The sequence below is a fragment of the Convolutriloba macropyga genome, chromosome 2 (assembly GCF_964194025.1).
Source record: "Convolutriloba macropyga chromosome 2, txConMacr16.3, whole genome shotgun sequence".
Taxonomy (NCBI): domain Eukaryota; kingdom Metazoa; phylum Xenacoelomorpha; order Acoela; family Convolutidae; genus Convolutriloba; species Convolutriloba macropyga.
In genome coordinates, this window is record NC_134469.1 from 30,670,248 (window position 1) to 30,686,957 (window position 16,710).

The 16,710-nt window shown below is 34.0% G+C and overlaps 1 protein-coding gene across 5 annotated transcripts in view; it reads right to left on the bottom strand.

Annotated features, from left to right (window-relative positions):
- Positions 1-265: 265 nt before the first annotated feature.
- LOC142358610 (disks large homolog 1-like) overlaps positions 266-16,710 on the bottom strand; it is a 126,406-nt gene continuing 109,961 nt past the window's right edge. For 3 of the 5 annotated variants that reach the window (XM_075410055.1, XM_075410054.1, XM_075410053.1), the window contains exon 7: positions 266-698. In XM_075410055.1, coding sequence (XP_075266170.1) covers positions 566-698 — 133 coding nt within the window. In that variant the 3' untranslated portion in view covers positions 266-565. The remainder of the gene's footprint in view (positions 699-16,710) is intronic. The other 2 variants (XM_075410056.1, XM_075410057.1) reach the window with 2 other exon arrangements.

The following is a 16,710-nucleotide window of genomic DNA, read 5'->3' on the forward strand; positions in this document are numbered from 1 at the left end:
ACGAACACGAGATACACAGATCGGGCATATTTGCCCCTGACGATTCGGGTATACCTCTGCGGCGTAATGTGATTTATTAAAGAAAAACCTCAGTTTTCTTTTATCGTATTACGAATTACCACTATTCCTAATCTTATTACATTACTCCTACACTTCAACGTAAAACCACCGCTTACTTGCTTCAACACGAAAAAAAAACATGCTTTTTCAGTTGAATTGCAAATTTTTAAAATGCGATATGCGTTTAAAATATTCTAGAATAATTCCACTCGTGTGTACCTTCAAAATTCATTATTTAGCTTAGATGCAACGTGTTGGATGGCTTAATTCAACCAAATTTTAAGCGTTTGGTTAAATGGAGATATGGCAAGTGGTTCTTTTTGTTTTAACGTTATGGAAAAATACCGTTGACTGTTATTAAAATTGGTATTTTTGGGTTACTTTTAGAGGTTTTTATTAATCTTTGAAAGTCACTTAATTAATGTAAATTTCATTAATTTTTTAATTCTCCCCTCCGATGTGCCTGTAGTGCTATATACACATTACTCAAACGCTTAAAAAAACGCTATAAGCTTTGCCTTTGAGTACAACTTACCATGCGGACGACATTGGGAGTCCTCTTGAGGATGTCGACAGCCTGCACATGGGTCACATTCTCTGTCGAAACTTCATTCACACTCAACAGAATGTCATTCACTCTAAAACAGAATGGCCACAGTTCATCTAACAGCCTCCTTTAAGGTGCATGTTGTATCCAATATTTTTCTTAGCATTATTATTGTTTTTTTTTCGGAATGCGTGAACTCGTAGAAACACTTTTGTAGAAAAATGCGCACTGATTTCAAGACGAAATTCAGTTCGCTCTCCAATTACTATTAATATATCCTTAATTACTCGGTAAATTAATCAATATTAGCTCACAAATATCCTGCATCAAATATTTAACTTATATAAGTACATATTCTTCGTAAAATTACTAAAAGGAACATAAATATGCTTTATATATCAAACATATATCATATAGACAGAAAAACCTTTACTATTATTGTTACCTATTGTTTTGGCAACTACATCTAAACTAAGTGTTACAGAGAATCTAAATGCATCTGGTATTCTTATACATCTCTAAATATGTCTGAGTAGAGGACTTTCACAATAGTTAGAGTTAGTTGGTTGACCCGTAAAAGTATCTAGTAACATAATATTTTTAATCATTGTTCCGACCCTCTTGAGGGGGGAGGAACTATATACTCAAATGGGTTTTTTTTTGTTCCGTCAATTTTCACCGATCGATATATTCATCGTAGAGAGTTGAGACTGGTATCATTAGAAAGCTCGTCCAGCGTAGAATACGGAATTAAAAAGATTTTTTTAATTTTCGTTTTCTACAGGGAGTTATCGAGGTTTAAACTTCTGAGAAAAGTAGAGTGAATTCACGTTGTTTTTATTCACATTTTCCGGAATTTTTGCCTAAATTTTCGTCAATTTTGCAAAAAATTGTTATAATTTTTAAGATTAGTGTCGCTGATTTTATTTTTGAAGACGAACAAGCATTGTTGATTGTTTTGATTTAATTTTTTTGGTCAAAAAATCTGGATAAACATTTCAAAATTTAGCCTTTTTCATCAAAAACAGCACGAAATAAGCTACTTTAGTCCACTTTGATTAAATTTGCCGACAGTACACCCCCAAAAAACACTAATACAAACTTTGTGGACTCATATGGGGACTATTTCTACTTCAGAGTCCGCTGAGTGCTCTGTAGTCAAAACTCTGCCGTTTTTTGCTAACATTACTCGTTGATTATCAAAAATGCAGAATTTATTTTGAGTTTTCAACTAACAAGATATCTATATCTAAAACATTCGAAATATCAATTGTTCCTAACGGAGAATAAGCATTAGCAGGGCTAGTTTTGGGCCATTCTTGGACTGTTACAATCCAAAAAAATCGAGTTGTAATCAGTCGGTCTTTTTTTTTTAAAAAAAGACCTTTTTTTGAATAAGAAAGAACAGAACATGTCAAATCAAAGCTCAGGAGTGATAGGTCCAACCAATTCGCTTACTAAGAAGAAGCTCCAAGCTAATGCACATAGTTTTTTACTTGAAATTTTATGGTCGTTTCTTTTTTAAAAATAATTGACTTTTCAATAAATAATGGATTAATTAACTTTTCCTCTATTTTTTTCTTAATTTGTTCAACTTCCAGCTTAGTGTCAGCAAAGAAAGAATGCTTCTTCCTTCTACTGATTTAACATTTATTGTGGGTTGCAGTTTTAAGCCTGAAGTTATTGTTTTCTGGCTTTGATACTACAAGATTTCAGATTTTTGTTTGTTTTGATATTTGCTAGTTTTTCACGTTTTCTAATTTTGTCACATTATCACATTATTAACAGTTCTCATGTCACATTATTAGCGTTCACAATAAGGCACAATTGAACATATTAAAATCCTGAAAGATATACATCATCGTTTTAACGGCCTCGACGCCTCTTTCTTGAAGAAATCAATTGAATTTTTTTAATTTTGTCTTTAACTGTCATTTATACTTTGTCTTTTCGGTCGTATGAAATTTCCTGTATAGTGATAGCTTTCATTGGCTTTTCATGGAAGAATAGAAGACCCGATATTCTGATATTAGTAGATAGCTGATGGCTTTCATGACTTTGAAAACAATCGTTTTCCAAAATTAAAAAAAAACTATTTAACTTCGCAATTTTGTTCTTTTTATGTTACTTTTTGTTACCTAATCTCGTTAGTTAATTACAGGTCAAATATGACATTATGAGTGTCAAGGGAATAAAAGGGATTGGTGTCCCAAAATCTATTTTTTAAAGAATTTGTTATGACCATACTGGCTTCGACACCGGTTTTTCACAAAAAAAGTAAATTAATTTGATTTTTGTCATATTTGACGTTCTTTTTGTAGATGCAAGAAAAATTCTGGATAATTGCAAGTCTCGAGGGCTTCCTTTTCATGAAAAAACGAACCTTTTTAAATAGTTCTTTTTGTAATTAATGCCTTTCATGACATTGTAATTTTGTTTCGAAAAAAAATTAAAAGTATTACATACTTTAGCACTTCGCTTTTTTGTCTATTTGCTACCTAGTCTTGCTAATGAATGCCCACGTACAACATTATCGCTGTTTGTAGAAGGCGCAATCGAATATATTTTGAGGGCCAAAATATGGCTTGACGGTTTTGACAGCGTTTTCTGGCAAGTTTCAATTGAAATTTTGTTTGTTTTTTTGTTGTTCTTTTTAGCCGCTTTAAAAAATGAATAAGGACAGGTCCTAATGCCCTTCTATAGAAGCAGTGGTAATCGTAAATTTGTGATAATATTAATTGATTCGTAATGGTTTTTATTACTTTGAAGTTAACTGTTTCAAAAAAATAAGTTAATTTTTTTTACTTTACTGTTTTTGTTCTTTTTTGTATAATTGTTATCAAACCTTTTTATGGACAGGTCGCATATATTTTCTGGTGATTTATAAGTTGTTTTTGTTTAGTTTTAGGTTTATCTGACGGTATGTTGACTTTGTTATTAAATTTAGTTTTTACGAGGGACATAAATTTTTTGATGTAATTAATGTTTGTTGTTGTTGTTGTTTGATTTTGCTGTTCGTCTTGACTCGCTTTCTTAATATTGGCATATCACAGCAATCTAATGCATTAATTTTTACTCCACTGAGTTATTTGCTTTGGAGGCTATCTTATCGTTCATACAGAATTTTTTGAAAAAGACTTGGGCTTTTTTGGGATTCGCAAAAAATAATTTTTGGGTTTTTCTATCTGTTCCTCATTTGGTTGACAATTATGCCAAAATTGTAGATGGGCGGGGTCGGAACCTTATGTGCCATCGCACATTACCGAGCCGCCTTGTTTGAATTTCTCCTCAGATGTTAATATAGTATTTGTAGTATTAGCTGTATGTTCACCACCGTTTTTACCTTCTTCTTCTAGGCGTTCGCCGTTCATTCGGCATGCCCTCCAGTCGCGCTCGAACATTTCCTCACATTGCGGGCAAAGTTTGATGCTGACTTGTACTCGTTACAGTAATCGCACCATTTCGGTGGCTTGATAACTGTTTTGGTTGTTCTGGGAATCCTTGGGTTGCATTTTTTAATGTGATTCTGGTAGTTGCTGAGCATCTTGAAAGTTGAGTCACATTTTTCGCAAGAGAACACCGTCTTCGTCTGCTCGTGGATCCTCTTTACGTGGCATTTTAGCCCTGCTGCAGTCTTGCATACTAGTCCACATTCGTCGCATTCTAGGCTTGGGGTTGGTGGTTTTTCATTCCTCTCCCTCTTGTCCGCGAATCTGAACTTGTTTGCTGTTTTGCGTTCCCACTCCTCCAAGTGCTGCATTCGTTTCCTGACCATAGCTTTCCATTGTTTCCTGTCCTGTGCCCACTTGTGTGCTTGTCTCCAGTCAATGCCAGCTTCTGTTAACAGTTTCCTCCAGTAAAAAAGCGTCTTCCTTTTCTTTCCTGGGGTTTTAGGAAGTCCTTCGAGGCTTCCCAGCCATCACATGACAGCAATTTTCACAGGACGTTCGTCTGACATTCGGAGGATATGACCAATTCTCTCAAGAGTCCTTTTCTCGATCTTCCATCTTAAACTCTTGACCCCGAGAATATTCCTCACGTCTTGCATGTTCTTTCCTTCTGCTTCCATTTGTATGAGCGGTGGTGCCTTGTTGTTGCTCCAGACTGAGCGGTAACACTTGTCGATCCAACTCTGTAACATTTTGATCTCTCCAATGTACCAGGGCCTTGCTGCACAATCGAAGAGTAGGCCACTCTCAACGCAAGTTTCCACAATCTGTGCCTGCTTGGTTTTTGGAAGCTTGGACTTATTTAGTTGGTTCCGACACCGCGCCCACAGTGTTCCAGCACGTTTTTTGCGGCACTTTATATCTTCTTTTGGTCCGAGCCAGCTACCCAGCATTCTGATTCCATTTGCCTCTTCGCTGGAAAAGACCACCCGCTCCTCCTTGTCTTCGTTGTTTCGCTCTTCAAACTTGTTCATGACGTCCTTCACTATGTTCAGACCATCTTCGAGTTCCCTTTTCTGTCCAATGATGGTGGTGTCGTCCGCGAACAAGGAAGAGCAGACATTTCTTGTTTCTGTTTCACTGTTGGCTTTTTCCACTCTGTCCGGGTAAGGGATTGATGGCGATGGTATCCACGTCCACTCCACACCTGTCGTTTCGTACTTTTCATCACTGTGTTCTTTTCTCTCTATCTCTGCGATCCGCATGACTACCTGATGGAATATGTTGAAGAGGCAAGGAGAGGTAGAGCAGCCTTCTCGAAGCCCTCTCTCTGGTGTCCATTCGTCGCTTTCGCCCTCCATTCCCTTGACACGGTATTTCGTAGCCTCATGCAAATCCATCAAGGAGTTCAAGAAACTCCCATCCATTCCGAATCTTCGCAACATTTCCCACAAGGCCGGCTTATTAATTCATGATCTTCCATTGGGTATAGATATCTAAAATTCTGTTACTGGATGTTAATAAAATGGTTTTTCCTTATCTTCTTTTCCGTTATGGGTTTCAATGTCACAATATACGGCAAAGGATACGGTTTTCTTAAATTGCCATTAATCAAATTGTAAGCATTCTTTATTATTCATGGTCAACCCAGCAAGGCCAGTTTTCAAGCTTCTAACAAAATTTCATCTATTACTTCTAGTATCTCTTTTTGTTTATCATTATTATCCTATACAAGCCTTTTTTCTTTCCTTATAGCTCGCTCATTCAAATCATTAATAGTATCAAACATAGCGAAACCTTTAGAAAAATTATAGATGTCATCTTATAAATTTATACCATTAGATTCAACATCCGCATCATTCCATTGAATTTGCTGGATGATGAATCTTGTTTTAAATCAATATTTCCATTTGTCTGTTTTCCCATTTCTACTAGAATACTATTCAAGTCATTGTCAACAAAAAATGTATCACCATTTAAGTCAGGAATATAAGACGTGTGCTGAGGTAGCGTTACCTTGAGATGTTACTCTACTTCTGTCTTATGGTGTCTCAAGAATATAGTCAAATCTTAAGGCTTACCTGACTAACTAAAGTTCTAGATCTCTAGTCTGTTACTCTTCTATCTGCGCTTCAGTAGACAGTGCACCGGCCGCAATGCTAAAGTCTAACGTATATCTCAATACTAAAACAAGAGCGGAGCAGAGAGAGAGAAATATACTTTATTATGATATCAGGCATGACTGGTACCGACTAAAGGGGTAGCGTGTTGTGTTGTTGTGTTACCAACGGGTAAACAGTTAAACATTTAAAGGAAAGGTATTTCCATAATTTTAACCAATCAGGGTTGAGTATTTTAGTTTATATTTATTAACATAAATAAAGTCGCTAAATCTTTTTGTTGGAAGTCAACACTGACTCCATCTTTCCGGGTTTTAGAGTTTTTTGAAAGTCTTCTGTACTATGAGTCAATTTCTCTTTATTTTCTCTTGAAGGGTTTTTTCTTTTTGAATGTGTTACTTGGTGATCGGTTTCGTCAAAGAGTAGAGTCCCAGACATAGGTTGCCCACAGAGCAAGAAATGAACATCAACAACCACAAAAGTATCTATTCCAGTACCACGTCCAGTGGGTGAAGATCCTTTTGGGTAGCTCCAGTGTCGATGTGTTGTGGCGCTCCTGATGTCCGGTGACTTACCTGACTTACCTGGTTTATTTTTGTTAGTTGTTAAAGTGTTTACTGAGTGTTCTGTGTTAATACGTAGTATCCCTTCCGGCTGGAAGAGTTTTCTGAAATTGTAATTATGTAATTCGACGAAGAAATCGGGGGTAGTGAGTTTTATTTGTTAATCGAAGTTTCTGTTTACAATCATGGAAATTGTTAGTGACATGTGACTTTTTTGGCCATGTTATATTTTGTTACTGAAGATGAACATGTATTATTACTTTTGATGTCTCCTGAAATCAGGGGTTATTCTGATGCTATTAGTTCTTACGAATTGTTTTGCCATACTTCTACTGGTGTGGGGTAACTATTGTTCAATGTTATTTGTCGCGTTTGTCGTATCTGTAAATTTTTCGAAGGTTACAGATCTCGCTTACTTTCTTTATAATGGATAGACGCAAAAATGTCCCATTTGCTTATTCCCATTAACGGTTATTTCATCATTGTGTAAAAGGTTCGCTGGATACGATACAATCTTCCAAATAATGCCTTTTTTACTTTTTAAGGAAAAGGATTTAGAGTATTTGTTACAAACTTAGATGTTAGTTGTTACTAATGTATTACATGTGATTGCATAGTATGTCTTAGAGTATCATTTGTGAATGTGAAAATTTCGAATTGTGAACATTCTCAATGTTTTGTCTGTTTTGCCTTTTGTTGTATTTGTCTGGAAAGTATTGGTAACTACTGTCAAATACTTTTTATACCGTGTGTTAAGTTCTGTATGGAAGATTCTACATGTACTGCATGATAAATCTAGTAATTATGTTAACAGGGTTGTCATGTTATGACTCATGTTGTTAGTTAGTTAGCATGCAATCTATGTTAGTATTGAATTGTGCATGTTTGTGAGTACACATTACTATAGTGTATTATTATACACTGTGTTACTCATTCCGCTTACTACTAATACCTTGTTCTATTTTTGGTTTCTTTTTATTTACAAAATTGCATATATCTAACTCTGGAAAACTTTGCATATATACATGTATACAAGAAACTAAGAATAGGGGTAAACAATAAAGTTTAAAAAAAAATTTTGTGTTTTTTTAGATTTTATTACACATTAAGTGTCATACTAGTATAAATGTGGTTCAATCACATTTAAGGATTCTTTTCAAAATTGGTTTTGTTCCTAGCATTTATAAAACATTTATTGCACGTGAAATATGCAGAGGAACATCTATAGTTAGATGTATAACAAAAAATATTTACGACAATGTTACAATGATATTGTTCTGAGTATTACGAAACTTGTTACTACATCGAAGCTTGTTACAGCATATTCTTTGTTAGAGTTTCTCTGTCTGTTTAGGGTGGTTTGTTCGATCCCTATATTGTTGATATTCCTTGATGAAGTGACCATCCTTTGAAAGAAAATATGCCACGAGATCAGTTATTTCATCTAGTGACACTTCTGTTATTGATGCTTTTACCGAGTTTCGTATTTCTTTCTCGATATCTGAAGTCTTGCGTTCATTGTTAAAGTGTATCCTGTTTAGGACAGCTGTTTGTTACGCTGCCTTCCAAATGGTAAATGTGATATTCCTCACACGGTTCTAAGGCTTCTATGGGTACAATGAGCGGTCGTTCGGGCGTTTCCTTGGGTTGGAAGATAGAGTAATTTTTTACAGGGTCGAAATTACGTAATGTTTCAATTGTGTATTCCCATTTTAGTCTGTATCCGTAATTAAGAAAATAGGGTGAAGTTAATTGATCGTTTATGTGTATATAACTCTTTGTAGTATTCTTGTTCTTATCGCGTAAAAACGTATAGTATATTAAGTTGTGGACCAGCTTCGTTTCATGTACTCTATAATTATTGTTCTGGACATCCTTTGGTGTCGGATGTAGGAAATTGAAGCTAAGTTGAAAAATCTGGTGGTCAAAAACGCTGTATGCGGAAAGGTCTTGTGATGCCTTTGCTACGAGATTATCAAATGTACATGTTATAGGTATTTTAAATTCATAGTCGTAGTCGTATAAAAAGCGTTCTGTGAGACTGTAGAACTGTTTTAAAATTGGGTACGCTGTTTGATGGTATTTATCGCGTCCCATATTTTTGGTACTACGTTTCACTGTATTCGTGTTCTCAGAAGGTAATGGTGGAAAAAATTCCGAGACACGATCTTTTAGGTTGTGTAACGGTGCCATTACAAAGTTATAGTCACGTGAATCGAATGGCATCTCAAACCAATTACGATAACTTAACAATGGACTATAGTTACTGTTATGTGGGTTATTCAATGTTCGGGGATCTTTGTCCTGAAACCATATTGTTTCCATTACTGTTGTTGTAGGGGATTTTCGTTTGTAGATTGGTGGAAAAATCATTTCCTGCTGTTGCTTCGGGGCGTTACGGCGTACGGGAATCGTAGATTGTTCGGTCTTATATATGATGGATATCTATGTGATAAATGTTGTTGAACGTGATATTGCGGTAATTCGTGTTCGTTATCGTTAGGTGGAGGTGGTCGTACTGGTGGTGGATAGTTAGGTAGAGGTGGCGAGTGGTATACTGTATTTGGTGTGCTATCTCTGCGTGGTCTGTTATTCTGGTAACTATGTATGTTAGTGCTGGTTCCTTATTCTGTTACGTTAGTATTTGTTCTATTATAAAAGGAATCTTGATTACGTTTGTTTTCTGTTTGTTTTTTCCTAGTAACTTGTTCTTTTATAACCTGTGCGATCTCTTTGGGTGCTGGTTGGTTCAACGCTGTTTGTGTGTGTATTCAAAGGGGTGGATCTGGGTGATTGTTACTTTGATTATTACTTGATGACGCAATTTTTGCGGGCTATATGTTATGCTCCTGAGCCAGGTCCGTGAGGTGGGATGTTAATGAATGGTGATTGTAAAATAATGAGTGGTGTTAATTCTTGTCCTGGTGGATGTGTTTGTTCTCCTAGATTCGATATCCAAATTTCGTTGTAGTCTAGTCTGAGATTTAGTTGATATATTATGACGTTACCGTATAATTGAGAATTTTCTGGAAATCCTATTTGTAAGAAGAATTTTTGTGGGTGTAGGGTGTAGTAAATGGATTCTTCAATATCAGGAATAGGATCAATTTTTATGGATACAGAAAATATTCTATTATACTGAAACACATTCGTATGAAAAAGTAAATTATAAGTGCGATTTTAATGAATTTAAATATTTCGAGTTCTATAATATCTATATTAGATTTACATATGTGGAATATATCAGAGTTTATTTCATGCATGAGGTGTTTTTATAGTACTGGTGGGCTTGCATAGCCAACTCTACGATTTCGTACGATTTGAGTTATGATTACTATAGCTAGATACGTTGAAATAACTACGATAGACGGTACTAGAAAAATAGTTAAGAAAAATATTACTTTAGATATTAGTAAGTATGTTGCTATTAATGCTTCTGTGAAATCAATTTTTGAAACTATTGTTTGTACTTTTATGATCGTGTGATTGTTAGTGTAAATTGGATACAATGCTTCACTGGAAAGTGACAGTTATTTACTGATGTAACTGACACTTAACGGTGTCGCACTATCAAATTTTGTGAAAGCTTTAGTGATACGTGATATATGATTATGACAATGAGTGGTATCATTACAGTTGTTACTTCTTTGTTCTGTCGTCAATAAGTTGTATAGCTTCCTTTTTTAAAACTACGAGAAAAACTGTGTGTAACTCGTTTAAGTTGACACACTCTCTAGTGTTAATTTATTGTTTCAGTACTTCAAATTCTGTGATGGTTTCAGTACACGGTGTTGTGTTTTTGAGTAAATCAAAATGTTTTTCTCCCCAAAAGAGTTTTATCTCTTGTCCAGTTTTTGTTGTTCCTTCTATGATAAAGAGATAATTTGGAGTTGATACTTTGCAGTTTGTTAGTTGAACACTATCGTCATCAAAATGTATATGACTGCCAGGTGGGTAGTCAAGTTCAATAAAATCGTCTATTTGGACTGATATTTTTATGACGAGTGGGTTCTTATTAAATGAATTCAAAAATTCTGAAACTGACAACATAGGTGGTATTTCATTATGATGGTGACTATAATGATGTATAAGTCTTTCTGAAATGAAATGAAGATAATTCAGTTTTACCTGGTTTGTGGAATTGTTTTCGGTAGAAAGTTGGTAAGGATGTGGTAGAATTTTTAAAAGCAGTTGATACAAAATTACTTTGAATGATTTGGTCAAGGATTGTCTCTACAATTGAGAGTCGATGATGAAAATTTGTTGAGTTGGAATTTTGAATTTAAGATATTGAGTTAAGTTAGAAATAGAGTTTTAGTTAGTTTTAACTTTTGTTATCAGCTTAGCTGAAAATGAGGAAATTTTTCTGATTTGAGAGGTTGTGATTTGTACAAGACAACATCGGAGTTGTGATTTTTACTTAAATATTCGGTGCTCTCTACAATGTTGGTGACATTTACAAATCTTCCGTTTTTCTTTCTTGGTTCTTGAAGTTGCCAATTTTACTAATTTTATGGTTGTAATTAGTATTTTGGATTGTTATCCTTTGATTTTTAAGTGTCCTTTGTGGATTTTCTTTGTCTTTCTTGTTACGGTGTTCTTCATGTAATTGGTATGTTGGTATGTAGTTGGTATAATTGATGGTTACTGACGTTATCTTTTTGCTGGTAGGTAAGATACCAATTAGGTAAGATACCAATTAGTGATCTGAAAGGTAGTAATTTGTTTCAAGTAGGTTTTTTATTGATGGTGTTCGATGATGGTGTTCGATGAAGATGGTGGCTCCATCTGCTCGCTTTTTGAAATCCTTTGAAAGTTTAGTGCTAATGAGCTACAGGTTCGTTAATTGTTTTAGTTGGTGCAGACATGGTATAAATGGTGCAAACTGTTAATTAGTTTTTCTGTGTGCAACGTAAGTATGCGTTGATGGTTGATGTTGTGTTGAAATGTCTACTTCAACATAATTGATCTGTGTTAGATCTATTTTGTTAATCACCATCTGGTAATGGTTGGAAATGTTAATTGGGTTGACATTTGTAGTTTGTTACTAATTGCGTCTGCCTGGGAGCCGTTTGTCCCGGTATTTTGTTCTTCAAGTCTCTTCATCTTACTAATGAAGATGGTTGTTTTAATCCTTTCTTCTCTTTTAATGATGTGTTCGTTTACTAATGAGGTATGTTGTTACTAATGAGGACTATGACGTCCGTCCTTTTAACGTCCGTTTTTGCTTATGACGTAGGTGTTGGCTATGACGAATAATTTGATAAAATGTCACTGTGACATATCTAGTTAGCCGAAGGTCATTTGACCGATGAATAATGAGATTTGAACTGAATTGTATTTGTATATATTTCAGGTAATGAGTCATTTCACTCTGGATTGTTACTGTCTGGATTGATACATGTAGGTTACAACAAATGTATTGTTACAACGAATGGATTATCACTTACTGGATCGTTACTTGTAATAGTTACTGTTCTCACTGGATTGTTACACTGCTTCATAGTTATATCACGTTTATGCCTTAATGTTAAATACTTGCTAGTAGGCTAACAACGTTGCCAGCAGTGTTAGTTAGTTCTGGCAAAGGTGTTCTTGTCTTTGACCTGTATTATTATTTGTATTTATTCGTTATTATGCGGGTTACTCGTTTAAAAAGAGGAAGTTATTCCAATTTGTAAAGAAGAGGTTATTCTTCACCACTTACATGTTGGAGATGAAAGGAGGAAGTTGTTCTTTTCAGTGTCTGTTTATGTTGTTTATGTTGAACTCATTATTTTTTATTTCATATTCGTTTTAGTGTTATCCTGTTTTGTAATAGTAATAATTGTGCTTTACCTGTTTTGTATTATTATTAGTGTTCCCTTTTTTATATTATCTATTGTTTTGTGATAAACTGTTTATTACTAATGTTGACATCTACAAAATGTCTATTCCATTCCGCGAGTCCTCAATCGTGGAGGATATTGTTATTTGGGATTAATTTGTTATTTGAATTTTGTTATTTGGTTTATTTGTTTATTGTTTTTTCCTTCAATTGACTTCAAAATCGTCTATTCCAGTTCCAAGCCTGTGAACATCAAAATACCGTTTGTTATTTGTTTTATTGTGTTTTGCTATTTTGTTTACATGAAAATAACGTGTAGAATCTTTAGTGTTTGGTTAAGGGGCTAGTATCATAACTAGTTTGTGTTAGAATAGTGTCTGTTATTTGACTTATATTGTTTTATTTGCTATTTGATTTATGTGGTGACTGTTCGTGTTCACGTGTAGTACAGGAGATGGATGTGTCTTGAGGTGGGTTGAAGGCGATGACAGTGTAATGACAGTGAGTGAAGATTGTGACTTCAGGTATTCAAGAAGATCGTGAATTGCGGGGTTTGAGAAAATGTTGATGACGAAGGAAGAAATTGTTGATGATGAAGGAAGTATTCACCATGAAGAAAGTATTTATCATTTGTTTATACCATTTGGTTATAAGTCTTTATTTATTGTTTGTGACTATTGAAGGTGTTAATACGTGTGTGTTTAGGTAATTTGAAAGTTATAAGAAATCTGGTTTGATCGGTCTAGTGAACAGTTGATATTTCAAGGCGATATTCTAATGTTTGTTTGAATGTATGTTTTAAAGGTTTTAAAGGAATGTATGTTTTAAAGGTTAGGGATTGAGTTAGGTGTATTTGTTATTAACACTTTCCAGATTGATTGATGTGTTTTGTACCTTTTGTGTGTTATCATTAGTATTATTGTTTTAACATAGATGTTCTTTTGAATAACCTGATTTCGGAGGTACACACACAGGTTCGGGTTAGGGAAGTGTGTTAACGTAGAAAGACTGAATGTATACTGGGTATATTTAGGTACATGTATATTTAGATACATGTTAATCTTTTACAGAGTCGGATAATACGTAATGTTCTTTATCAAAATAGTACTCTGTATCAAGATAGGTAGACATAAATATGATTCATAAATAGTATAGATTGTAGATAGTATGTATATATATATATATATATATATATATATATATTAATATTTATATTTATATTTATATTTATATTTATATATATATATATATCATAATGTAGAAATGATAGCTTGTGAGGTAGTCCGTTTAATGACAATTATTAACATGAATATCATAGTTTTATTTAATGAATTATATATTTAGTAATATTATATAATTACTTATTACTAATTTACGTTTTTACTATTGTAATGTGACCTTCCTATTCCGAAGGTTATATTGATGTGTATGTTTTGTATCCGGGTTGTGGATATCTTTTTGAATGTAAGTTGATGTGTTTGGTTGTTTCAGTGTTGGTATTTCTTTTGTTAGGAGATAATTTTGTAGTTCTAATTTGATGTGTTTTTCTTTTGGATAATATGGTACAATGTGATTTCTGTGTATTGTTATTTGTTCTTTATTGTTGTCTTTTAAGATGTACGCTGTTTCGGTTGGTTTATCAACAATCAAATATGGTCCTGTTTTTAGGGGTAATAGTTTTTTCGATACTCCCTCAATTTGTTGGTTAGTGACTAAAACGAAAGTACTTTTCTCAAGGGGTTTTGCTGTTCGAAATCGAATGTTCATTTCATCTGTTAACTTCTTTCTGTTTTGTAGAATTTTTGTTATTTTTTGATATGTATCGTTGTAGTGTTTTTCTTTGTCTAGGAACCATTTTGCGAATGTTCCTTTTTGTAATTTTGCGATTTTAGGATGGCTGAAATGGTTTTCTAAGTGTGTATGTGTAGGTTGTGTGTTACATGCACTTTTATCCGATGGGTTGCAATTACCCATTTCATCCGTTGTTATTCCGAGATTAATTTTCGCTGGTTTTCTCGGTTTTTGACTGAAAACGACTTCTTAAGGTGACATGCCTAGTCGTGTTTGATATTGTGTGTTGTACGCGTATGGGAAGAATTTTGCCTTTCGTGACCAATTATTGTACTTTTCATTTAGTAATGTTCTAATGAATTGTCCAATTATTCTATTTGTCCCTTCCACTAGTCCGTTTGTCCAAGGTGCATATGTTGTGCTTGGTTTAAACTTTATTTCGAAGTAATTACATAAATGTGTTAATTCTGTATTGATGTATTCAGATCCGTTGTCAGATCGGATTTCTTCGGGTAGTCCGAATTTCATGAACCAATGTTCAAACAAGGCTGTAAATGCATAGTGTGCGTTGTTTTTTGGTGCACACATTATAGTAACATAATGTGAAAAGGCGTCAACTATGACAAAGATGTAGTTATTTCCTGATGTAGGGTAAATTGGTCCTTTTGTATCTATCATTATCATTTCGTTAAAGTAAGTTTTTGTCGGTGCTAGTTGTTCTTGTTTACTTTTCAATTTTGTGTTCGCAAACACTTTGTTTGTTTGACATGGTATACAATCTGCAATTAGTATTTTTATCCAAGTTGTAAGGTTTGGAAAATAGTATTTCTCCATTATGTTTCGTTTTGTTTTTCGAGTCCTGTGTGACCTACTAGGTCCATGCAATGGTTTTCGTAAAATGTGTATAGTAATAATGTTAGTGGTAGACAGATTCTTTGTATTGACTTTTTATGAATATTTATCACAATTTTGATTATTTCAGAATTCTCATCAATGATGATCGATTTGTATTTCCTGAAATATGCGAATAGTCCTTTATTTCCACGTATGTCCATTGTTACTGATTGTGGTTTACTGTTATGTTTTTTCCACATCTTCACTTTGTGCAGTACAGGGTCTAATATTTGAGTTTCTTTGATTAGTTTTTCTGTTACTTTTGTTTTTTCGTCATAGAAAATGTCTGATATTTTTGCATTTTCATAGTTTTGCTTTTGTTGTATTGTTATGTTATTTATGAATCTAAGATAATCATCGTCATGATGAATTGTGTATGGTCCTTTTTGATTTTTCTCAATAATGAGATCATCCTTCTCTGCCGTTGGAGATTGCCAATTCTTTATTTTCGGTTTGTATTTTGGTATCAAATTTGTTTTTGTTTCTTTGTGATACTTTTCGTATGATATTGGGTGATATTCGTTATTGTCGATGTTAATTTCGAAGTAGTTGTTGTGAATGTTAGCTAGTATTGGGTAATGTGACGGATCTGTATTTTCGTCGTTTGTATTATTGCATATGCTATATTTGCATTCTAGGTTATTTGCGAATGGTGTCTTCGCAAAGAAGAATTTTGTTTTCTGGTATTTCTACTGTTATGTCGCGTGTTTTAGTAAAATGTTCTTCGTCTATTGTTCTGCTGAGAAGGTCAGGGAGGGCTAGATTTTTTCCTTCTGTCGAAATGATGTGTAGGTTTGGAAATTTCATTAATATCAATTGAAATCTATAAACTCTATGGTTTGGTTTGTTCTTTTGAGTAAATAGATAGATAATCGTTTTATGGTCTGTAAATAATACTATTGGGTGATTTGATCCTGTTAAGAGGAATTCGTACTCTGTTAGTGCAAAAATGATTGCAGAGCATTCTCTGATTAATGTAGATTAATGTAGATCGCATTTCTATAGGCGTGAATACTTTAGAATTTGCTGATACTGATTTCATTTTCTTTTCAGTTGGGTGTTGTTGTAGCAATGCTGCTCCAATGCCTGTATTTGATGCATCTGTTATGATGTAAAATGGTTTTGTAGTGTCTGTCAACGTTAGTTCTAACTTGTGTGTTGTTTTTTTCATCTGTTCAAAAATTTTTTGATGTTCAGGTGTCCATTTGAAATCAGTTTCTTTGTGTAAAAGATTGTAGAATGGTTGTAATATTGGCTGCGTGCCGTATACGTATTTTGCAAGAAAGTTAATTGTTCCTAAGTATCTTTGTAATGCCTTCATACTTTTTGGGGGTTCTAGTTTTTGAACACCGACAATTCTTGATGTCAGTAGTTTCACTTTTTTATCTTCAATTGTATGTCCAAGAAATTTGACTACTTTCAACATAAAATATGTTTTATCAGGCGCTGCTTTGAGGTTCTCTTTTAAGAGTACTTTATGATATTCAATGAGGGTTTCGTACATTTGTTCGTATGAGTT